This window comes from Anser cygnoides, chromosome 1 (assembly GCF_040182565.1).
Source record: "Anser cygnoides isolate HZ-2024a breed goose chromosome 1, Taihu_goose_T2T_genome, whole genome shotgun sequence".
Lineage (NCBI taxonomy): Eukaryota > Metazoa > Chordata > Aves > Anseriformes > Anatidae > Anser > Anser cygnoides.
Genome location: NC_089873.1, coordinates 184,540,124 through 184,565,114, shown reverse-complemented (window position 1 = coordinate 184,565,114; position 24,991 = coordinate 184,540,124). Strand labels below are relative to the sequence as shown.

Below are 24,991 nucleotides of genomic sequence, written 5' to 3'. Positions count from 1 at the left end.
CTTAAGACGTGAACAAAGCACAAAATCTATTAGTACTGTTTGGTGCAACAGTTCACCAGCCTTATCAGTTTATGAGAAAATTAGATCTTTAGGAGAGATAGCAAGGGAGGGTTTTTAATATATTAGAACAGAAGAATTTACTCACCCTAGTAATAATTAAAGCATTATCTAATATCATAGACTGTCCTCAAAGGTGGGATAGAGTTGAAGTACAAACCCCTTGAGATTCTGATTCCACCCCTTTCAATTCCCAAATCCCAACCCATGAACCTTACTAACGGACTCGCCAGTCTCTGAAATAATTGCTTCTGGACAAAACACAAGATGAGACATGACATGCTCAATGCTACGCTGTGGTTATGACTTTTCAGTTCCAAATGCCAGCTTGCTCTTTCCCACAGGGAAGACAGCCACGTGCTGGGGACGCTCCTCCTCCAGCTCAGGAGAGCTCCTGGAAGAACAAGTCTTAGCATCAGACATACAAAATTCAGACCACAAGTGATCCTCCTTAGTACACTGCCAGGCTACCTTCTCCAGTTCCATATGTCTACAACTTTACTGTTATTAATATTATTGTTAATATGAGTAGTAGTAGTACTACTACTACTTTTTTTTCTTTTTTTAATGGGGTGCAAATTACATCTGGCTCCGTTTGGCAGTCTCACGGGTCAACATTTGCACTGTATTTTCAAAAAAGGACTTTGCAGTGGCCCACTTCAAGACACTAGCAAGCCAAATCAGGTGTGCTTTCCAAGTCTCAGCAGAACAAGGAGGCTGAAAAATTTGGCACTGACCATCCAACAGAGCAGTATCAGTGCTGGAGCCATGTGTTAAACTGATAACCAAAGCAAGGGATATAAAATGCCTGCAAGGGACAAAAAAAAAAGAAGAAAAAAAAAGCTCTGAAATTCAAATTAGTTTTACAGTGAAAGCAAACATGCTGTTTCAGACCACCGTATGTATGTATTCCCTCTGCTCCCCTACTGCTGAAACAGCAAACCGTGCATGGCAGATGGCATGATTCATCTTAAAATTACTCTAGCAGCATTCCCTCTATTAGCCTCCAAGGAGTAAACTAGGATAAAAATATTCTGCATGTTAACTTTAACTAGGCAGTTGTCATGAGGAGTCATCAGGTCAGTCTACTTGCTTATTTTGCAGAATTTTTCTTTCAATCAGCAATAAGCGTTGCGTACAGAGATACCATTTATTTGTTGCACCTCTCAGGAGTTAATGCAGACAGGGGCAAGAAGGGGAGCAACTGAGGGGTGGGCAGGGGGGAGAGTTTGTTTTCCCACAGAGAAGTAAAAAAGTACAATGAAACTCAAGCCAGGAGCCACAGCACATCACACTAACAACAGCACCAGCCATTTCTGGCAGGGTGGGGTAGCTGGGATAAGAATTTACACCGGCCCAGAAGCTGAACACAGATCTGCTCAGCTGAAGGCATTCTTCTGTGGTATCGTTCTGCCTTCACCAGGGATGGGACACAAGCATCCATTCAGTGTCCGGAAAGCCTCGCCAACCAACCTGCCCCAGAAATGCAGTTACAACACCCTGCCATCCATCCCCCTCCTTCACATGAAGGGCTGGAGCCAGCAGCACGACTTCTTCCAGAGAAATACTAAAACATAGGAAATAACAAATGTAGTTCCCAGCTGAGGGCTCACTCACAGACCTGTTGGACACGATGTCTTTGACTGAAACTCCATCCTTCATTTAGAAAAAATCCCCACGCACTTAGGAGATGCTTTAGACTATGCTGACAGTACAAAAATCCACTGCTGTGCAGGACACATCCCCAGGATCGACTACTGCAACGTTAATTGCCTGGACTCCAGGCCCCAAGCTAAAAAAGCCCTTCCAAAATAAACAGTCCATAAGAACTAATTTATTTTTTGCTCCATCAACAATATGTCTCAGTCAACAGAAGCAGAATATTTTGTGTGCTTTAATACCCAGGTTAACCAAGGAGGGGGTGAAGCCAATAACATGGTTAGCCTCATCTCTGGGTAGAAGGTGGTGAAACTGCACTTAATGCCATCTCTTCAAACAGGCGTTTTCTACATGTGTATGCCCTACACGTCAGCCTCATTGCATAACCCAGTTGTGCAATAATTGCAAATTCATTTACATCTTCATTTTTGTTCCAGTGCTCCAGAATGGGGAACCAAGGGAGGACCATCAAATGGCAGGAGGAACTTTGCAGAATTCCTCTCCTCCACCATGGGCCAGCTCCAGGAGGATGCTCTGCAGAGGGTTTGGACGCAGTGGGAGTAAAACACCACTGCTCACCTGGAGCAGACATCTGGATCAAGGCTTTAGGGAGCAACCTCAAAGCAAAGGATGACTTCATAGCATCAGGAGATGACTGGTGTTGGCTTGGACTGCAAGCAGAGAAGATTATGGTTTCTCCTTTTAATGCTTATTGCTATGTAATTGCCATAGAACTGTAAAGAAGAAGTAGGCAAGAGTGCAGTATCAGGTTTTCATAGACTAAACAAACTGGATTATTCAAGAGCGACTCAAGTTTCCTAACAAGCATGGAGCACTCTGCATTAAGATAGCATCTACTTATGTCCCGAAAATCAATTGCAACAGGCTGCATTTTAAAATACTGCCTTAACCTCCTCTCCTGCCATTTATTTCAGCAGCACATTTACTGGATTTACTACATTTGTGGACAAGGGCATAATGCCCCAACAGCACCAAAGACCAGACCCTAGACCAGTATTACTGCTCCGCTAGCTAGAATATGCACTCGTGTTGTATTAGGAAATGTTCAGCTCTTGCAACAAAGGCAAACCCTCAGCCATAAAAATCTGACAGTGCAGTTCTCCTCGGAGGCTGTGCATGTTCCTCAAGGAAGAAGGGAAAATAAGATGGGGGAAAAAAATAATCATCCCACTTCAACCAAAAGTTAAAGACTTCATCCCTCTCTGGCACTCTCTGAGTTTTCCAAGCATCGTGTCACCTGCATGCAGGAGTGCCTTCCAGCTCCACCTCAATGCTGGCCTAAGGATGGCAGGGCCAAGATACCATAACTACAAAGAAAAGGAAGTTGCTTTGACTTAAACATGCTGCCACGCTATGGGTTTTAACATCTGAAAAAAAGAATAAATATATATATATATTGTGTATGGTTTTTGGTATTGCTTCCTTCGCTATAGACTTCTAGATATTAATCAAGACCTAAATTTATCTAGCTAGATAAAAATATTTACTACATTTTTATTTATGTTTGAATTACATAATGTATTTTGATCTGTCACACATGAGGCTGTATCCTCATCCTGAATTTCAAATGCCTTCTGGTTGGACCTGCAGATCCATCAGTTGAGCAGCGCTCAGTCGCAAGAGGCAGGGCAGAGGCAGGACAAGTGCAGCAGAGGTGTCAGGGATGCAAACACTACAAATAACTAGAAGGGACCTTAAAGACCATCTAGTTCCAAACCCTTGCCATGAGCATGGATGCCACCCACTAGACCAGGTTGCTCCAAGCCCCATCCAGCCTGGCCTTAAACACCTCCAGGGATGGGGCATTCACAGCTTCTCTGGGCAACCTGTTCTAGTGCTTCACCACCCTTTGAGTGAAGAATTTCTTCTGTATGCTTAATCTAAATCTACCCTCTTTTAGCTTAAAAAATAAGGTAGATTTGTCCTATCACTACACTCCCTGATAAAGAGCCTCTCCTCATCTTTCCTGTAGGAAAGTAATAATACACCTGAGAGAATTTGATCAATAACCACCATTTTTTCATCAATATTTGATCAAAAATATGATCAATAAACACAATACTTGCAGCATGGATCTTTCCCTTCAGCACAACTGTTGCTCTCCTTGCCCTGAACCTCAGAAGCTGAAGCACCTCAGCAAAAGACAGACACAGCAGCGGGGATGCATACCCTAGCATCTTTGGATAGTGTTATATATGGTGAATTACTACACATTTCTTGCTGTAACAGGTAACAGGAGATTTCACTCCTCCTCCTCACACATGAACAACTAGAGGAATAGCAGCACACCGGCCTGACGGATGGAGGCGAGTGTTCACAGGACGGCTCCGACGGGCTCGGCTGTGGCACGGAGCAGCCACTGCATCGCGGCTCCAGCACACACAGAAATCCACACAGCAGCATCCAGCCAGGGCCGGGACAGCAGCCAGGCCCCAAGCTTTCCCCAAAAGCCGCCAGCTCGCACCTCCCCACCTCTTCACGCATTCCGACAGCGGGAATAATCCCTCTTCCTTCGGACCATCACCAGGATGCCTTCAGAGGTGGGCTTTCTGGGAGAAGGGGCTGTGGGGGCTGCAAACAATTTCATCTAATTTGAAAGTTCACATTTGAACAGAGTATTTTTGGAAAGAGAAATCAACACGTTAACAGCGAACGGGAGCACAGAGCAGATAATCCTTTCACATCCTGACAGCGGAGAACTGCGGAGGCCTGCTATGAAGCATCTCTGAATAACAGCGTCTTCATTTTTTGAATACCTAATTAAGAGTTTCTATATATTGCAAAGCCTCGCTATAAGATATAATTCAGTTGGCAAACACCAAAGATTTCTCAGTCTGTAAGTATGCTTTTGGCAATCAAAATTTAAATCTGGATATATGTACAAGATACGTATGGCACAGGTACTTTATTTTTTATTCTAACAATTACATTCAAATTAGGAGATTAACTTGAATCGGTTTCAAACAAATGCAAGCTACAGGCAAATCAGTCCTCCCCCCAATACCACAGGAATATTTTTTTGGATTGTTAATATCCTTACTCCCGTTAGCTGCCTCAGATACATTCAAACACACATTACAGAACAGCATCCAAGACAAAACGAGTTTTGCTTTAATCTAAAAACACTACAGATGCCAGAAGACAGCACCAGCTCGGACCCGAAACTCACACATGCCAAAAACCATTTGCAACCGTGCTAATTCATATTATGGGAACTGAAAGGCAGCTCTATATAACACAACGGGCAACAAATCCATTCCTCTAATTTCAGTCGCCAAACTTTAATTAATTTCCAGCCAGGCAAACATTAAGCATTTCTGCTGATCTTGCAGGATGTAAGCTCATTTGCACAATAAATGCGGTCTAACAAGTCACCACATTTATAGCGAGTTGCTTCAGTCTTATCTAACTGCGTAGTTTGAAAAGTCAGTGATGGGTAAGTGAAACTCCACCCACGTCACAGTTTCTGGAGTTAAGCATAAGAAAACTGAAGAAGTTGCGACTTTTTCATTGCAGGCAAGACTGCAAACAGCATTTGGACAGTTAAAGTCCATTCTCTGCACTATGCAAACAGTCCTTATTCAAGAAGCAAAAAAAAAAAAAAAAAAAAAAAAATATATAAATAAAAAGCATACGATCCGCACTTTCATTTTTCCCCATAAAATGAATGTCAGGGCTCCAATGCTCCGGAGTTCCCCTTCCCAAAAAAAAGCAAAAGCAAAGCACCTCTGCTTCCCACTCACCGTAATTGCCTCCCCCCCCCCCCCAAAAAAAAAAAAAAAAAGTAGAAAAGTAGATTTAGGAGATTTCAGAACAGCCCTGGGTGAAAAGCTCGCTCGCTGCCCTCCTCCTCTACAACATCAGCGGTGCAGCAGGACAGCAGGGCCCGGCCGCCAGCCACATTTCATTCCAAAAAGTTTTTAATTTCCTGATTTCTGGGTGTGATTTAAAAAATCTCACTCCGGTACTAAATAAATTAAATGTTGGGCCAGGGGGTTAAGCCTCTAGCACTTTTAGAGGGAGATGCCAACATGCAGGACGCGGAGAGCAGTCGCCTTCATCCTTTCACATCCTGATGCAGGAGATGCACGGAGGCCTGGCATGAAATGGCCTCTGAATGACAGATACTCAGAAAAAATAGAGATGCTAATTAATAAGAGCTCTTACATATTACAAAGCAGAGGTAGCAGATAGCATTTAGTTAGCAAATACTATAGGTAAAGGACACCTCTGCTTGCGAGCACTTCTTTGGCAATCAATCAAAAGTCAAATCTGAATAGGTGCTTTTTTAGAGTATGCCCCACACAGACACACTGTGTTCCCTCAAGTATGCATGTGCCAGGCTTCAAAACTTAAACTACACCACAGAAACAGCCTTGACAAAAAGCAAAAGGAGCCCCACAGGCTCACACCAGCACGCAGTTAACACGTCGGGGGAACACGGGCTGCTCAGCTGCCACCACAGCCATCCCTGGCCCACTGGCGTGGAGCAGCAATAGGACCGAGAGCATTTCCAGCTGCGTGGATTCCTAGCATTCCCAAAAATTAGCTTTCTAAGGCTAGAACAAGAGAAGACTTGTACCTTGAGGCTGAATTAACTCTAGAACAAGAAGTGTTTGCAAACTGGACTGTAACATCATTGATACCATGCAGCGATGCTCAACACCGTGAGCAACAGCAAGCTGCCTGGGGCAAACTGAGCGCGGCCCTCCACTTCTCCAGCAAATTTCTGCAAGATGCAGCAGCTGTCAGAGTCCCACCAGACTTTCAGACTTTTCCCCTATGATCCCATGTATCACAAGGGAAAGCACTACTAAACCTTTGCAATTAACTGCAGAAGTGCTTCCACACTAAATAAGCTTGCCTCCTTAGATATTATTTGGTAAAGATCAGTAGCCACCACCAAAATCTAAGCACAATCGCAAGGCCTAATGAAGTTCTTAGTCTGAGATAATCATCAGTACAGTAAAGCAGTTGACTTCATTCTTTTTATTCCTCCACCTCCTACATTAGGAACGGAGACCTACCAAGAAACGGCATACTACGGCTGCTGCACTAACTGAAGGTGTTTGCATATTACAAACCAAAGCATAGGAATGAAGCAGCTTTGTTTGATGAACACACAGGAGTAACATTCAATGAATATATTTAGAAATAACTTTAATGTGAATAGCACTTGCCCTCAGAAGTGAACGTAATTCATGCTGAAGCTCTCTGTGCAGCGGCACAGATGCCGTTCTTCAAAACGTGACTCTTCCCTGCACACTTCATCCACTGCTGAAGTGCAGCCTATCATTATGAAAAGCAGTATTCCCCCGTATTTAAAACTCACTTTGGCACACCAAACTTACACACAGAATGCTACGAGCTATGAATGCTATTCATTAAAATATTGGTATGCACTGCCATATGCTTAACTATAGTTAGCTGCAGCCAGCATCAGTGAATGTGAAGTTCTCTCTTCATAGGAGTTAACAATAAAGTGAATTTATCCATTTTTTACATATTTCTGAAAGAGGAAAACAAACTATGTAATGGGTATCTTCAGTTTATCTTACTTCAGAATTCACTACTCAAGGTTACAAAACCATTTCCATGAGAAATCCCTGTTTCAAACACTAACTTTCTCCCAAAGCAAAAGGGGCTGAAGTTTGAATCTCTGTAGGCTGTGGCCACAGCCCTACATATTTTACAAATCTGTGGCTGCAAAATGTATCAGCATTTCTGCTCCAAAAGCCAAGCGCTCTTTTTGCAAAATATTCACCAGTTGTGTAAACAGAGTAGCATATATTTAGGTAGCATTATGCTTTGGAAATTGAAGAGGGTCTGAACAAACATCTCAAGGGTACACCATTTCTGGAGTCTTATTAAAAATATATATTATATATATAAATTGCCTACTTTATTGTTGATCATTATATAAATAAATAAATAAAAGTCACCTAACCATCTTTATCCTCTTGTACCACGCTGTTTCCATACAGGCAGCAAAAGCCCATTCCCTAATCCACCAACTCCACTGACCCCTTGTGAAGTAATGTAATAAAAAAATAATGGCATTAAGAACGAAGCCAAGTATGTCGTAAGGAGTACAGTGGCAAAGAGACCAGTTGCCTTGTTTTTGTACTGAACTTCTTCAAAGCCTGTCACTTCAGGAAGATTTAGTTCATTGTGTCAGTATACAAAGCCTCTCAGGTGCTTTGTTTTGGCATTTAATCTTGCCCATAATCAGTCAAGAAACTGAACAAGCATGCAGCAATTGCAGCAAATAGAAGGCATGCTAAGAAAATGAAGAGTAATTTCAACATATAATTCGAGGCCTGGACTAGAAGCTCAAAACTACCCGTGATGGATCGCCAGGATGCATCACAAGCCCGCAAGCAGGGGCAGCAGCACACAGGTCTGAGGCCAGAACAGGCTTCGTCCTTCAAGCAAGGTTTAAGATCAAAAAAGGCAAATATAGATGGAGAAAGAGAATTAAGTAATTAAGTTTAAAAGGAACAAGCGATGGAGGGTTAGCATGGAGTTTTATCACTAGTTACGAGGGTGCAGGCACCTTGCAACGATTAAGGTGAACTTTCAGCCATGAACCTTTTTTTTCCCTTACTAAGCAGGATTCAGGCTGGTGACTCAGAGGCAGGCAGTGAAGGCTGCCACCGAGGACTGATAGTGGCAGTGAGCAGGTACACGAGTCACCAAAAGTAAAACTCACAGCTGCGTGGGCATTGGCAGGAACTGGTCTGGAAGAGAGATCGCAGCAGCTCACACAGAGCAGACACAACTGCAACTTCCAGGTGCTGAGGCTGTTACCAGTGCCATATGTAAAAAGGCATGGCTCTGAGAGGATTTACCTGGCAGAATCCATAAACAGGGAAGCAAACAGATGGACATACCTCTATGCACACGCATGGGTGTGTTGTGTGCATGCATAACACAACGCTAAGGGTCCACAAACCTCCTAGGAAAGCCTCTGACCTACCACACTGGGACAGAGTTAAATACCCGCAGGTGTGCAACCAGCACTGAGGGAACACTGAGCAATTCATCAAGGCAATCTTTAATTAAAGTGACATTTCTATTTCGATGTGGAAATGTGCGATAAAAACCTCGCTGAGATCTACTTCTTCCACTTTAACTACTTGAGTTCTGCACAAATTTCTCTGATTTAAATTATTCCCCGATCTAGAACCAAAAGCTTTTGACAACCGATCACTCTGGATTTCCCAGAGTCTTCCAACGCTCGATAACACACGTGTGGCTTTCAACTCGGATATACCACACCCCAGCACCGATTTTGCACGGAGGCCAATTCACTGCGGAGGAGACCACAGAGCCGGCCTATGGTGAGGCCACCCGAAGCTCCTTCCCTGCACCCATTTTGTCCTCGGGCCTACATCCATTCATCCTTCCACAGCTCAATACCATCTATCCTCACTCCTTCAGCAACGGCAACAAATAAATTTGGGTGATCAAGTTTCCTTAGGACTAGAAGTCAAGGAGGTGTAAATGCACGTGCGGCCTTCACACCTGCCGCTGGGAAAAACAAACATTGCAGCCACCTTGAGATGGGAGCCACCAAAACCCTGTGTTTTCTGCTTAATGAAGACCTCTGTCCAAACAGTCGCTGCATGTAGCCAACATAGTATTACAGGTTGTGGTTTGAACACATTTTCAATAGGAGGCTGAAAGCCTGAGGCCATTCAGGTAAGTTTAACTCTGACGGCTCCTTCACAGCAGAGCGCAACCATTTTGACGTAAAGCAAAGACATCATGAAATATGTCCGCCACAAAGGCATTTCATTTCTTGCATATGATGATTAGCCAAAAAGTTATCAGATTTGAGGTAAGGAAAAGTTATCTATGGCCATGATGAATCCCTTTGTGGACTACAAACTGTCCTAAGCCCCATGCACAGTCTCCCACTCGCACAGGTAGAAGAAAACACCGCTTTCACTTGGCTGCTACGAGACAAAAGTTTCATTCTTCCATGCAACTTTCACAACAATTTCTTAGTTATCTCAGAAACAGATCTTGTTCTTGCTTCAGCCTTCTCTGAGCAGCGTCGCTCGCTATCGGCGCTTGCCCACGTTCACCCCTGCGGCAGGTCTGGCAGGGCCCAGCCGCTGGGCAGGCGGCCCTCGCTCCCCTGGAGCTCAACCGGGTTTTTTTGGGTGGTTTTTTTTTTAAAGCAGAGTTTGTGCTAAGAAAGTCTGGAGTAAACTATTTTGCACGTACAGCCAAGAGCAGTTTTAACTACTTCAGTAAGCTAACAGTGAGAATTTTATCTTACTACCTTTACTACCCTTATTTAAAATCGCATTTCCACTTGAAAGTTTCTGCTTAGAAGAACTTGGATGCTATTCCGAGCTCCCATCAGATAATGTCAACACCATTGAAATTCTTTATTCAACAAAAAAATTGAAAAAGCAGTTCAACATCAGATATTAAGTGGGGTCCATGCTGATTCACAAGCATTACAGCAGGCAGCTCTCGACTTCTGGGTGACAAACGCAGCCTTGCCACCAGGCATAAAGTGCACATTCTGTTACAATTCCTCGTGTATTTCAGAGTTGGTGTATAGTCTGAAAGGTGCCTTGTTTACACTTACAAATACGCAGGCTCCAACAAGACGAAGCTTTATTTAGGAGGGAAAAAGCAAAGCAAAACAAAACATTTTCTTTCTCAGGCTGCAGAACACCCACACACCGTGCACCCCGGGCACCGACCCGGCGATGCTCTGGCTCTGAGGGGCTGTGGCCAGCTCCAGCCCCACTCCGAGCTCGGCACCCACAGCACCAAACCCCATACAGCATGCGGCCAACACGATCCAACACAGCAGCTTTCTGAGCCACCTGCCCGTAATGTGGCCAAAGGGAGGCCTGAGGGCAGCGTGTAGGCTGCACGTGTGTGTTTTTGGGGTACCTACAGCGCCCTGCCACAGGGTACGGCCGTCCCAGGGCTGCGCCAGCACCAGCTCTCCCCGCCGCAGCGCAGCACGGGTGCGTGGGCATCGGCAGCACCCGCTCTGCCAGAAGGAGGTGTGCGAGGCTTGTCAGTGGCTGAAGCAACACAGGAAGAGGAGCAATAAAATAAGAAACACCTAATAAGTTAGGCAGCTAGCAGAGCTCCTGATGTGCCTGCTTGAACTTGGGAGTTCTTTGCTCTGATTTTAGTTTTGTTTGTTTTCCTTTCAGTTCTCTCCGACTCGCTCTGCAAAGGCACTCGAGCCGGCTTGCTTTATTTCTGACACACTGAAACACCACTGGAAAAAAAAAACAGCGTTTTCAGGTGACAAGTTACCTTATCTAAAAGTTGTCAGCTATCAATCATTCCCCTCCTATTAAGGCTTTTTCGTGAAAGATGTCTTCAGACAATTATCCTTTAAATTTTTTAGTCAAACACATTGATAGGAACTAACAAATTACTTTTTAAAAGTCTTAAAAGCCTTCAGTTGACAATGAGTTTCAGATCCATCTGCATTTCCCTAGGAGGGTGCTGCCTCCCCGTAAAAACACAACGTTGACGAAAATCTGACGTAACAATCACTCCTAGCTAGGCAAGTAAAAATCTATATAAATGCAGGATTTGACTTGAAAAAAAATGCAAATATTACAGATACTAGGAAGGTGAGACGAGCAAAACTCGACAGCTGGCAGTCTGACTGCCCTAACTGGAGCCAAGTCAGGAGCACAGCAGCACAACACGCCGATCCCACGTTCGGCACACGCACCCCGCACGTTTGCTGCCATCCTTCGCAGGGAGGAGGAGGAGGAGGAGGAGGAGGCTGTGCCTTCACGCAGGCAGCGGGAGCTTGCTCTGACAGCGCTCTCACGCAACAGCGGGGTGCCGAAAAAGCAGGCGCTCTGGGTCCGTCGTGGGTGGATTCGGGGTAGGGGCTGGGGAGAAGAGGGGCTGGGGGTGGTGACAGGGGGATGGGGGTGACACGGGGATGGGGGTGGCCACCACCACGGTGGGTGCCCAGCCCCATGCAAAGTGACACCGAGCTGGGCTGCGCTGAAACCCCCCCCCAGCCCAACAGGTTCCTCGCCACCGGTGCTCCCTGCCCCGGGAGCGCAGAAAACCCCACAATTTAATCGGGAAGCCGCTCCCGCACGCCGACTTCAGCGCAGGCATCCAGGCAAAGCCAGCTTACTCATTAAACGCACGGCGTTTCTGCAACCCTTGTCCTGCCCCTTCTCCTTCCCCAGCCCCGTTTGCCTCTGCCCCGAGTCCCCGGGTCCGTCCCCCCCCCCCGTGGGGCCGGGCGGTCCCGGGGGCGAGCAGCGCCCCTCGCACCCCGCGGCACTGGGGGGGGGGGGGGGGGGTCAACACTGGCAGCCCCCAAAATCCGGCCGCTGTGCCCGGGGCCGGCACCGTGACACGGCGTGAACTTTTGCTTTCGGCGGGGCAGGGCGGAGGGGGGGGGGGGGGGGGGGAGGGCGGAGAGAGGCGAGCCCCGGCCCCCCCCCGTTCCGCTCCCGGCCCCGGCCGAGCCCTGCGGGGGGAGGGCAGAAGCGGCTCTTTTTTTTTTTTTTTTCTCTTTTCCTTTTTTTTTTTTCTTCCTTTTGGGAATAAAATAAATGAAGTGCGGTGGGACAAAGTGAAATGGAGTGGGATAAAAGTGAAACGGAACGAGATGAGCTGAGCTGAAATGAAATAAAATAAATAAAATTAAATAAAATAAGATGAAATGAAATGAAAATAAGATAAAATAAAACACATTAAGGTAGAATAAAATGAAATATGATAAAATAAATTAAAATAAGATGGAAAAAAAAAATGAAATAAGACGCGAAAGGCACAAGCGCGCTGCAAAGCGGGCGGCGGGCAGCAGAGCCGGCGTGTGCAGCGCCGAGCACCCCGCAGCCCCCCCAGCCCCGGGGGGGGTCCCGGCGGTGCCCCCAGCCCCCCCCTCACCTTCCAGCCGGCCGAGCTGTTGCTGTCGCCCTTGTCCTTGAAGTAGGGGACGCTCTTGACCATCCACTCGTAGATCTGCGAGAGGGTGAGCCGCTTCTCGGGGGAGCTCTCGATGGCCTTGGTGATGAGGTCGGCGTAGGACAGGTTGCCCCAGGCGTTGCGGCGGGACGAGCTGCTCTTGCGGGGCTGCCCGGCCACGGGGCCCGGCGACAGCCCGGCCACGGCCGCGGGGGGCACCGGAGGCACCGGCGGCACCGGCCCCGGCGGGTGGAGGCGGCAGCCGGCCTCGGGCGCCGGGAAGTCCCCGCAGCGGCAGGCGGCAGCCTCCGGGGGGCCGGCGGGGGGCAGCGGCCCGAAGTCCTCGCTCTCCTCCAGCAGGCTGAGGTTGCTGATGAAGTCGGCGCCCAGCGCCCCCGAGGCGGCGGCGGCAGCGGCGGCGGCGGCGGCAGCGACGGCTGCGGCGGTGCCGGCCGCCCCCTCGGGCTGCCCTCCGCCACCTCCTCCTCCTCCTGCTCCTGCTCCTCCTGCTCCTGCCCCGCCGCAGGACGGAGCCGGGCTGGAGGTGGCCGAGCTGGGGGGGTTGAAGTCCGGCCGCGGCAGGGGCCAGGTGCAGGAGCGGGGCCGCGGCAGCGGCTCGAAGTCGGGGTCGATGTCCACCAGCTGCGGAGCCTCGGCCATGGCGGGGCCGGTAGCGGGGGGGTGGGGGGGAGCTCGGCGGAGGCTCTGGGGCTTGTCGGGGGCGGATTTGGGGGGCGGCTCAGCGCCCCATGCAGGCTCCGGCGCGGCCCCGACGGCGCGGCCCCGACGGCGCGGCCGCCGACTCCCGGCGCGGCTCCGGCCCCGCCGCCCTGCCCGGCTCCTCGGCGGCGGCAGCGACCGACTGGAGCGACCGCCCCGCGCGGGCCCGCCTCCAGCCTTCCTCCTCCTCCTCCTCCTCCTCTCCTCCTCCTCCTCCTCCTCCCGGCGGGGAGGGACCGGCCCGAGCCTCGCCAATGGCAGCACCGCGCCGCCCCCCGCCGCGGGGCGGGAGGGTGCCGGTGCCCCCGGGCTGCTCCCGGGGGGGGGGCTGCATGCGTGCGTGTGTTTTCGGGTTATTTTGGGGTCCCTCCCCTCGACGGGGAGCGAGAGCCCTTCAGCTCGAGAAGGGGGCGGTAGCCGGTGCCGTCCCGGCGAGGTGCGGAGCCCGCGGGGGGGGGAATTGCTGCGGGGAAAGTCCCCAGGACGGCTCCCGAGGGGACCCTCGCCCCCCCCCCCGAGGCCGCGGCCCCCCCGGCCCTGTCCCCGCCGGGCAGCCCCGGGCTGGCCGTGCTCTCGGGGCGGCTGCCGGAGCTTCGCGGTGGGCTCACTCGGAGGTTTGACGGGCTGCGCTTCATTTCTGCCCCGTACTCACTTCCCTCCGGGGGCACTCAGTCTGTATCCCCTCCCCAAGGCTCGTACCCCCTCCCAAAAGCGGCACAGGGTCCGGGACGTGCCCCCCCCTCCGCCCAGCCCCGAAGCGCCCGGAGGTGTGTCCGAGGCGACGCAGGAGTTTTGCTGTGCTTAAAATCGAGACATTCCCTTAGCCTAGACAAGTGAGCTCAGGGATGATGTTCCTCTCCTCAAACTGGCAAACCCGGTAGAAAAATCTGCCTTGTTTTCAGTAGCAGAGGGCTTTTATCGACAGGCTTGGGAGCCCCAAAACCTGCAGCTGGCCGGGGCATTTGGTGTCCCCGTCCAGGGCCACACGGCCAGCCCGTTCCTCGTCCCTTCGAACCAAGGCAGCGAGTGGAAGCGTTATTTAACTGCAGCCCGTTGTGCCTCAACCGATATTTTCCGAAAATGAGTAACAATAACTAGGAGGGAGAGGACGAGACTGGACGTAGGCCCACGGTGTGCAATTTACTGCCAGATCATACGTCTGCATGCACGCGCTGTTATGAAAACGCTTTTTAAGGCACGTGATGACACCCAGCTATGTCCTTAGCGCACGTATGCACACGTGTGGAGTAACTGATCGAATCTGAAAGCATCTTTTTTGCCATGTTTCTTTCCCCACATGCCAAAGGTGGTTATTATAGGCTGGCTGCGTGTCAGTTCTCAGAGTTGCGTTGCTTTAAAGCTGCTTCTACATTGTCCAAGCCCTATAAAGGATTCAGCCCACAAATCTGTATCGCTTAGCCCAGAGATTTAAAATTAATAATAGCAGTAATTTTTTATTTTTTTTTTTTAAAAAAAGCAATATAGTCCCTGTTCAACCTAATAACGTGCATGCCATGTTTCAGCTAGGAACAGCTTTGTCCCGCAGCGTTATCCAGCGCCACTGCAGTCGCCCTGCAGCCCAGGCGAGCACCCCGGTGATGAGGAGGAGCAGGGACCACGGGACGCGGCTGTGCGTGAGAGGCAGCCAGGCCATGTGGCAACCGGGCATGATTAAAAGGGAGCCAAAACAAAAGAAGTGTCCAGGAGTACCGAAACATTTTCTTTTACTTTCCTGTCATTGGCATCTGTAAAAAAAAAAAAAATAATAAAATAAAAAAATCTAGGAGCCAGGCTGGCACCCGTCCTGCTGAAGGAAAAGGATTTGTTACCAGGCTTTCTTCAAAGGATTGTTTTTTTAGTCTTGTGCTCATTGCCTTCTTTTTTTTTTTTCTTTTTTTTCTTTTTTTTTTTTTCCTCTGGTCAAAAATCTAGCTGTTGTTCCCTGACCTCTATTGGTATACGCAGATGTTGAAAAAAATTGCTTTCCTTAGATGCCAGCTGGGCCAAGCAGGAAGAAAGCTGCTGTGATGGGCTTTCAGTGAGCCCTGGCGTGTCTTCAGCTCAGCATCCTCGTGCAGGGCGAGCGCTGCCTTGCTCCCTCTTGGCCCTGCATCGCCTTGCGTTGCTCACCTCCCCTTCTCGGAGGGGCCCTCGCTCGTGCCACAGGCCCCACGCCTGCTCGCAGCAGTAAATACAGTGAGGAAACAGCCTTCAGTGAGAGGTGAGGGCCAGCAAGGCAAGGAGCAATAAAGGCAGAGCGTTCACATCGCTGCCTTTGCTCAGCAAGCCGGGCCGGGCGATTCGCGGCATGGCAGGTTTCGTTCTGCAAGGTGAGCGTTGCTGGGGGGTTCGTGTCCCCAGCCACCACTGACCACCCGCCGGAGACCCTGCCACAAACCAAACGTCCCATTCGGCTGCTGGAGGGGGGCTTCCTCCTTCCAAAACAGCTCAGCACGGTGCTGGCTCAGTGCAAGAAATTTTACCACATCTACAAATGACAGCGTTAAGTTTATCTCATCTCCCACAATGCCTAAATGCTGATGGATGCACCACAATTCATTTTCTACTCCCACGGCCCTCCTCCTACACTCCACCTTTTCATTTCTCTCCTCCTACTCCTGCTCCCATTTTCTACTCCTCTACAGTGCAATTTCTCCTATCATCCTTAGCATCAACTTGTATTTTTTCAAATGAAAGACCTGAAGATTGCCTTTTATCATCAGTGGAAAAAAGCATAGCCTCTTATTCATATTCTGGGTTCGAGGCAGCCAAAATAAAGGATCTATACTGTCTTTTTACTACTGTATGTATAATTCACCTTCTGAGGTTTTGATCACATTCAGCAGGAGATTACATGAAGTTGCAAGCACTCATATTCTATGTACAGCTCCCTTCTCTACATGTATGTGCACAGTGAGAGAGAACAGACATTTTAACAGAACAAAAAGCTGTGATGAAGCATCATTTTTGTGCCTGGTATCACAGGAGCTGTTGTGTTGGGAGAAAGAAGGCTTTCAGACAAAGGATGGGGGAGCTCAGCACCTTCATTTTCCTCCCCCCTCTCTCACCAGTGTCTGACTTTTATGGCACATTTTGTAGCATGTGGAAAATGTGAAACCACTAATTCCCCTCAAATTCCCAGGATTTTCAGGGCTCCATCAGTGGCTGGTGGACCAGTGCAAGCCAGAAGCAGGAGACACTGCTGAACCCATACACCCCAGAAGGGCTGCAGCCTGCCTGGATTCAATAGTGGCCATGCCCCGGAGCATTTGGCTAACAGGATAACCAGGCACCACAGAGAGATGCATGTACAGAAACAGGCTTTGCATCCAGGTCCACTGAGTCCCAGTCCTTAGGCTTGAAAAAAATCATTCCACCAAATATTTTCTAGCATACTTGAAGCTATCCGGTCTCTGCTATGTACAGGTGGAAATCCTGGGCAGCAAGAACCACCTGCAGCCAACCCCCTCCTCCTTCCCAGAGGCAGAAGGACTCAGCAGCCCCGACCAGGACAGAAAGCGAGCTGCCAAAGAGGGACAAAGACAGTACTGAGCTCACCAAGCCAGGAGATGGGGCTGCTGGGAGTGGGCTCCCAAAATCCAGGTACAGACCTAGCAGCTGCTGAGGTTGGGCCACTCTAGCTTCAAGGAAATAAATAAATCATATATACACATATATATAAAATTTAGCAAAAATAAGACTGATTTTATTACAAATTGCTACTACAAACATTTACTGTGCTTTTTTTCCACCATTCCCTTTGATGTTGCTCTTGCCTCTTTCATTCTCATCATCTGCAAAAATATGAGCAATTAAGATTTGAGGACAAGATTTCATGGAAACAACATTTCTAAGATGTATTGTTTGCAGGAATTGGAATTTAAATTTCCTTGAGTGCGTTGTTTTTTCCAGTCAAAGAAAAGAAATATTAATATGACTTTACTGTTTGCTGTGATTAACGCGGCTCAGATTCTTACTGAGCGTGGCTATTAGAAGCATAGAACCATAGAATATCCTAAGTTGGCTGGGACCCACAAGGATCATTGGGTCCAACTCCTGGCTCCACACAGGACCACCCCAAAATCAGACCACATGTCTGAGAGTGTTGTCCAAACACTTCTTGAACTCCAGCAGGCTCAGTGCTGTGACTAAGTATTAGTATTAGGACAAAATCCTATTCTCTGAATGAGCTGAAATGAGGTGTGCATTACTGGGAACCACAAGCTGCTACCACATTTCTTAAGCCAAAGAGGAAGGCAATATTTGACAAATGAAATATTTGACACAAAAACTTCCCTGAGGTCTCTGGCAGTCCGGTCTCCCAAGACCCAACATTTCGGTATGCATCATCTCACAACCACGTGCACGCACGCCGAGGTGAAAGACTGAAGTGCAACGTGCCCAAGAAACGATCCTTACCAGGATCAATACAATAAATACCAAAGGTAGCGTCTGAGCAGCTCTATCTGCTTTCAATGTGTCATGTGCAACCACTGGGCGCGATGTAAAAACAGAAGGCAAGAGTTTATCAGGTTTCAGATTCAGCTGAATCACCCAGCCACCCCTATGCAAAGGCCAATGTGCCTGGAAGTAAACACAGCTCGAGCAGCACGTATGTTTTCCAGGGTGTTGGGTTTCTGTTTTGTCGTAAATACGATCCATTACAATATTCTCCCACATCCTGCAGTCAGTGTTTCAACATTTTCAGGTGCCTTTCTCGTTTGTTGTTTTCCTTTATATATTGCTTGAGGAAAAACTGACTAGCTTCATGTGATAGCTTTTGTATATTAAATAATTTTATTGTGTTTGAGCAACAAACTAAAAACAGGATGTTTGACAGTTACGGTATAATTCAGTGGTTTCTCTTGAGCCTGTGTGAAGGAAAATTCATGGCACAGCACAATGCAATGCTTGACAACTATTTCATCTTCTTTTCCTTTATTTCACTGGAAAAGTGATAGCTACCTGTCATCAACAAGAAAAATAATGTATATTCCAGAATCAGCACAGAGACGGTGGCATAATAAAGGCTCACTCTTAAAAACAATCGTTGTTCCATTGTTGAATTCTTGCTTGAAAAGCATATTTATATCTGCATTACAAAGTATTTGCATACAAATCAGTGCATTACGCGTACGCTGCACATATGCATATGCATGGTATCATTATATACATTTTCTACTAGATTTATATAGATGGAAACATGGGTAGACAATAATAGTAAGGGAGTATTTTGACATACATGCATATATTCCTACTCTGCTGGTGACTAAGACACTAAAGAAGGCAGCGTGTGGACGGGATGCTCCATAGGTAAGGTACATCCAATGCAAATACTGCCCATGCCATAAATGCAGCGAGGCCAAGGGGCCACAGCAGAGCAATGACAACCCAGGCAGATGTACTCTCTTGTGGTGAATCATGGTAGTTCTGCACTTTTGTACACCGCTCTGTAAAACCGGTATAAATACAGTCTGTCTGTTGTGACCCCGTTTGTTAACAGGTTTACGTGCGTTGAGATCTGGTGGTGAAAATGCAAACCTTGCTTAGCCCTGGTCTGCGAGGAGACAATACTGAAACCAGCGAGGTCCCAGCAGCAGGTTCTTCCTAAACTCAGAAGCACGCCCTATACCAGCATGAAAACAGATAGAAAGAGCAACCAGCAGTTTCAATTTTGCATCTGCCAAGTACTGAAGAGTGAACCTTGACTAGGATCAGATGAGCTGACGCCACACCATCAGTAGTAAGAAGGCAGATGGCAGGAGGTAGCTTGGTTGCTTCTCATCCAGGGAGGAGATGGGGATCATCGATGGGCTTTAGGAAGGGGCTCAAAGCAAAGAAGAGCATCAGGTGCAAAGGGGCCCTTCGGATCCGCACACCCACACATTACAGAAATGCTGCTGCAGCTGCAGAGAAATCAGCAGTGGCTCCTTGAAAGCCACCCACTTTCACTCTTAGCTCCAGTTGTGGCTACCAACCTCGCTGGCTGCTCAAGCAGCTCATGAGAGAGAAAGAAAGAGGGAAAGAGAAAGAAAAAGAGAGAAAGAGAACAGAAGTGGAGGCTCAGGCAGCAATGTGGATGCTGATATCTCCCCTTTGATGCTAGGGGATCGGTTCATTGAGGCAGAGGACTGCATCCTCCCCAGTGGGTGCCAGAGCTGCTGGAAAACAGGAAACATAGTGAAAGGTGAGAAGGGAAAAGGTGAGCAGAGAGAAAAAAGATACAAAGGAAAGGGTGGGGGGAGATAAGGACATCACAAAAAGAAGGCACAACACAGGGAATAAGCCACAAGAGAGGAAGAAAAAGAAAAGAAAAAGAAAAAGAAAAAGAAAAAGAAAAAGAAAAAGAAAAAGAAAAAGAAAAAGAAAAAGAAAAAGAAAAAGAAAAAGAAAAAGAAAAAGAAAAAGAAAAAGAAAAAGAAAAAGAAAAAGAAAAAGAAAAAAAAAAAAGAAAAAAGAAAAAAGAAAAAAGAAAAAAGAAAAAAGAAAAAAGAAAAAAGAAAAAAGAAAAAAGAAAAAAGAAAAAAGAAAAAAGAAAGAAAAAAGAAAAAAAAAAAAAGAAAAAAGAAAAAAAGAAAAAGAAAAAAGAAAAATATAGAAAGGAGGAGAATGACCAAGAAATGAGGAGAGATGAAACTCTGCCAGCCCACGAAAAAAGAGGATGCAGGATATCAGTGTATCAAAGCCCCCCATATTGCAGCTTTTGCAAAATAAAAAACCCATGAGAATATTTCAGAGGTGCTGAATGAGCAAGATGGCAAACCACAGGCAAGCTCTGCAGGAGGCTGGCCAGTCTTCGTGTGTGCCTCCTACAGGACTCACCCCAGCTACACCCACACACGAAGCAGCAAGTCCTCTCCACAGCCTGCCTTCCAGATATTTAACGGGTAGTAAATGGAGCCAGAGCTGGAAGTAATTGTGGAGCTCTGCAGCCTCTGTGCTTACCCGTGCTTTCAGCAAGGCCAAGCATCAACCTCCATCTCTGAGAAGACAAACAAGCCCAAGGATTACAGAATCACAGAATTGTAGGGGTTGGAAGGGACCTCAAGAGATCACCGGGTCCAACCCCCCTGCCAAAGCAGGTTCCCTAGAGCAGGCTGCCCAGGTAGGCGTCCAGACGGGCCTTGAATATCTCCAGAGAAGGAGACTCCACAACCTCCCTGGGCAGCCTGTCCCAGTGCTCCGTCACCCTCACCGTGAAGAAGTTCTTTCGCATGTTGGTGCAGAACTTCCTGTGCTCCATTTTTTTTGACCATTGCAAGGTCAAAAGGATGAGGGTGCCAGGGATCCCAAGGATGATCCCAAGGATGCCAGGGACTCAATGAGGTGATGTATCAGACAGCCAGCTGCTCTCTCCCTGTCCCACCGAAATAAATGCCAAGGCCCCATCAGTATATTTCTTGCTAGTGCCCAGGAGCACTCAGGAACTATGGTTACTGAGTGTTTAGATAGATACTCAAAGGAGGGCTCAGGAGTCAAAATAAAATGAAGGGACAGAAACAAATATTAAAGAATTCCTTAACATAAGTGAGTTTGTTAAAAACTTGAGTCTTACACGGTTTTGCTGCAAAACTGCAATATACATTCAAAATCCAGTGCAGAAAAGCAGGACTGATTATTTTTTCCACATCTGCCAGATGTGTTTTCCTTTCAGTTGATATCTTCCTATTTTTTTTTCAGTGAATCCATTTCCTTAAAGCTCTTTTTTCCCCCTCTTTTACTTATACACCTAATCTTACTCTTTGTCAAACCTCTGCGACGTGCTTGAGAAGTCACTTTGGAAACAAGCAGGGAACACGCTTTTCCCACAAGACTCAACAGCAGTATTCTCTCTGTGCATGAGGCTCACTGCAAACGTAGACAGCATACCTCTATCACAAAACACAAGAAATGCAGCTCTTGCTACCGAAAGCACTGTGTGAAGGCTTCAGCACAGTTGCCGTCCCCGTTGTTCCTGAACAAGCCTTTTCAGCCACTCGTGATGTCAGGAGGCACTATTCAGACAGATAACGGCAATCTACATCCCTCTGGATTCTCCTTAACCTCCATAAATAGGCACTTTCTTTGCTGCTTCATCATGTGAACCTAATGAGTTGTGGTTTTGGTGCTTTCTGTTTATTTTTTTAAATATTAGAACAGGGGTTTCCAGTTAAAAACTTTCAGGACTGCAATACAATCAGCGGTCTGACCCTGTCTAGACCCTTCCTCCTCAACGCCACCATTAGCAGTAGGGTACCTATGATGTGAATCAGGTGTACACCTTCTCAAGACCTGAAACCCAGCACAGCAGTAAGTAACCCACTAAAATACGTTTCTCAAACCAGGCAGGTTTCATGCTGCAGCCCACCAAAAACACAGAAGGTTCTCATCCTCTCCAAGGCTGGGAGATGACTTGGTTCGTCACTAACAATCTCCATTTGTCACCCTGGAGACTGAACAATGGACAATAATTGCATTTTACCCTTATCTTACAGTCTTGGCTCCTGTATCATTCAGCCCCCTCCAATGCATTGATTTTAACTGGTGCCAATCATCTGCAAGCTTGAAGAGAGGGAGAAAGAGCAAAGAAGGTGACATTCAGTCATCTGGTGGAGGTCTCTGTGGAGGGTGGGAAGGTGGCTCAAGAACAGGCTTACTTGCTGAGATAAGAAAAGAAGAAGGACAAAGAAGCTCCAAAAGATGCCATCATGTTCCTAAAAGACTATAAAGGTCTGCTAGTTGAGAAGGGAGACTATAAAACTTATTGTGAGCACATTGAATTTCTTAGCAGCTGACTGGTTGTTGACAGCTGTAGACTCCAGACAGCGAGTGCCCAATATCTCTGATTTGCCAAAAACCATTTTTGTTCATTTTTTTTAAGCAAATATTCATGAATAAATCTTTGTCCTACTGCAGTTTGGTAGCACTGGCGGTCTGCATTAGAATCTTTCCCCTCAATTCTTGTTTCTCCAGACACAGGAGACTACTCTGTGGCCTGACGCAGCCCAGAGGAAAGTCCCTTTGGGAGGAGTTGCCCAGATCACCTCCATCCATACCTTTCAGCTCGATCCAGCTGCAGGTAAGAAAGGAGACTCAATACTTGCTGGTGCTGTGAAAGCAGCAGCCAAAGTAACTCAGTGGCCAGATGGGTGGCTTGCAAAACATCAGCTGTGGAGCACTGCCACATTGATTTCACAATCCTTAATCCCAAACACCGGTGCTGCAGCATGGGTAGTGGCGACCCCCCCATGATTGAACCCAGAATTTTCTTACAGTGGTCAGAAAAAAAAAAAAAAAAAAAAAAAAAAGAAGGGCATCTATTTGAAAAACTTCTGTGAAGTCGTGCAAATGGGTCTTCAAAAACATCTACGTCAATGGATTCTGCCTTTGATATTTTAAGTAAATTCATGTGCCAATGTCAGATGAAATCAGCACATCTCTTCCTCAGTGGGGTTACTGTCTAGCTGCCAGCCTGCTGCTTGTGCAACAATGTTGGAGCCAGACACCGAGATGTGCAGCTGAGCAAGGAAGTGGGTAACTGCCATGGAGGTAAATGCAAGGTCAAGACCATGGCTGCAGCAAGAGCAAAGGTAAATGCTAAGCAGAGAAGCAACAAGCATCCAGAAGGGATTTTTCACAAGCATGCTGGCATGCTGTCTCGCACAGCTTGTTACGCTCCCATAGATTTCAAGCAAAAGCAGTCTGTGACAAATATTTTGAGAGTGCTTCGCAGAAATCGAAGCTGCGAGATGTTGAATCTTGCACTGGCAGAGCCAAGCACCAAAAGCATAAAGTGAACTTTTTCCTCTACAGACTGCACCACAGAACAGCTTCCTGATTTGCAGAGGCTTTTTACACATCTTGTCACAGGCAACCCTGCTATGAAAAGAGTTACTTGGAAAACTTGCAGAACATGGGCGTCGTATCTTCCTTGAATCGATTAGGGGGGGAACGCAAAATTACTGAAAGTCGTGTAAATGACCCATGGAAGCTGCTGAGTGCTCATGTTGGGCATCGCCTTGTAGCAGACGAAGCGAGCAGCCTGGCAGCTGCTGTGCTCAGCACGGTAGCAGCACCGCGTTGCTCCCTTGTAGATGATTCACGAGGGCTGGGTGAGGGAAGCAGGCAATTCGCAACAGGAATTTCTTCTAAAACGGCAAGTTTAGCTAGAAACCAAAAGAGCAATCCGGGCCGTTGGAAGCGATTCAGAAATGCGATTTTCCTTTTGAGAAGACGACTGCTTTTGTTAGCCATATCACTGCAGGCACAGCAAGAACACGGGAGAAAAGCCCTAATTCTCAATATAGCGCATGTGGCTCCCACAGAACCTCTGCTTGGCTTCGTTGGGGGAAAATGGAGCTAATTAACTTGTTATGGCAGTAAAACGGGCCTTTGCTGCCTTCTAACAATATCTCCAGGCAAAGGGGAAAGTACCTGCAATCTTCACAGTCATGAGGTGGAAGAGCAGCTTTCAAGTCGTTTTGGGGCTAGCCAAGGCTTCTGAGGAGCACGCAGCTCCATCCAGCAGTTCAGCGTGTGGGTAAGATTCACCTGCCGTGACTCAGGCATCCAAAACTTGCCAATCACCTTTGGCTCCATTTGTTGTTGAGGAAGAAAAACAGGCAAAACAAATTCACTTATCCAAATCCAGGAGAGATGAGTGGTCCCCTGGTGGTGCCTGTCTGTTCTGACTGAAAGGAACAACCTGGAAGAGCGAGCTCTGGCCTGGACACGAGCTACCTTCAAACCTCTACGGCTGGGTGCAAAAATAGCCCAAACTGTAGACCACTAGAAATACGTGCAACCGTTTCAATAGTTTCAAACTGTTTCAATCTCCAAGGGTAATCCCAATCCTCTCTGTCTACCTAAAATGAGACATCACGGCATGTCAAGGAGCACGTTGGTAAGCTGTGGTTCTGGCTCAAACTTGACAGCCACACAACTGGCAGGACATTGACCAGGAAAGTGCTTCTTCAAAGCAGTATTAAAAATGTTATCTGTGTTCACGGTTGTCAGACAACTGGCATTTCCTTAAAGACTTGTCAAATTCTGGATCCAGTCTACGTCACATATCAATTGATACTTTTGAGGCAACTTCTGTGCTTGACAGCAACCTGTTGGGTAGCGCCATTGCTTCAGTTCTGGATGGAAAGCTTTCACCTACTGGTAAGTTTTGAGATGACTTGCAGGTGTCCAACAGCAATGAAGACGTAGCATTTGCTTTATAGAATGGTAAATCACATGACTGCAGAGAAGAAGTGGCCCTTCCAGTACCTAGAGGAGGCTTACGAGAAAGGTGGGGAGGGACTCTTTGTCAGGGACAGTAATGATAAGACAACGGGTAATGGCTTTAAACCAAAAGAGGGTAGGTTTAGATTGGACATTAGGAAGAAATTTTTCACTCAGAGGGTGGTGAGGCCCTGGCGCAGGCTGCCCAGAGAAGCTGTGGCTGCCCCATCCCTGGAGGTGTTCAAGGCCAGGTTGGATGGGGCCTTGGGCAACCTGGTCTGGTGGGAGGTGTCCCTGCCCATAGCAGAGGGGTTGGGACAAGGTGATCTTTGAGGTCCCTTCCAACCCAAACCATTCTGGGATTCTATGAAATGAAACCATGCTATATACA

General features: G+C 47.5%; 1 protein-coding gene across 1 annotated transcript in view; it reads right to left on the bottom strand.

Annotated features, from left to right (window-relative positions):
• Positions 1-13,535, bottom strand: part of FOXO1 (forkhead box O1) — a 65,032-nt gene extending 51,497 nt beyond the window's left edge. Inside the window, exon 1 of the mRNA XM_013179654.3 lies at positions 12,655-13,535. Coding sequence (XP_013035108.3) covers positions 12,655-13,332 — 678 coding nt within the window. The 5' untranslated portion in view covers positions 13,333-13,535. The remainder of the gene's footprint in view (positions 1-12,654) is intronic.
• Positions 13,536-24,991: the final 11,456 nt, after the last annotated feature.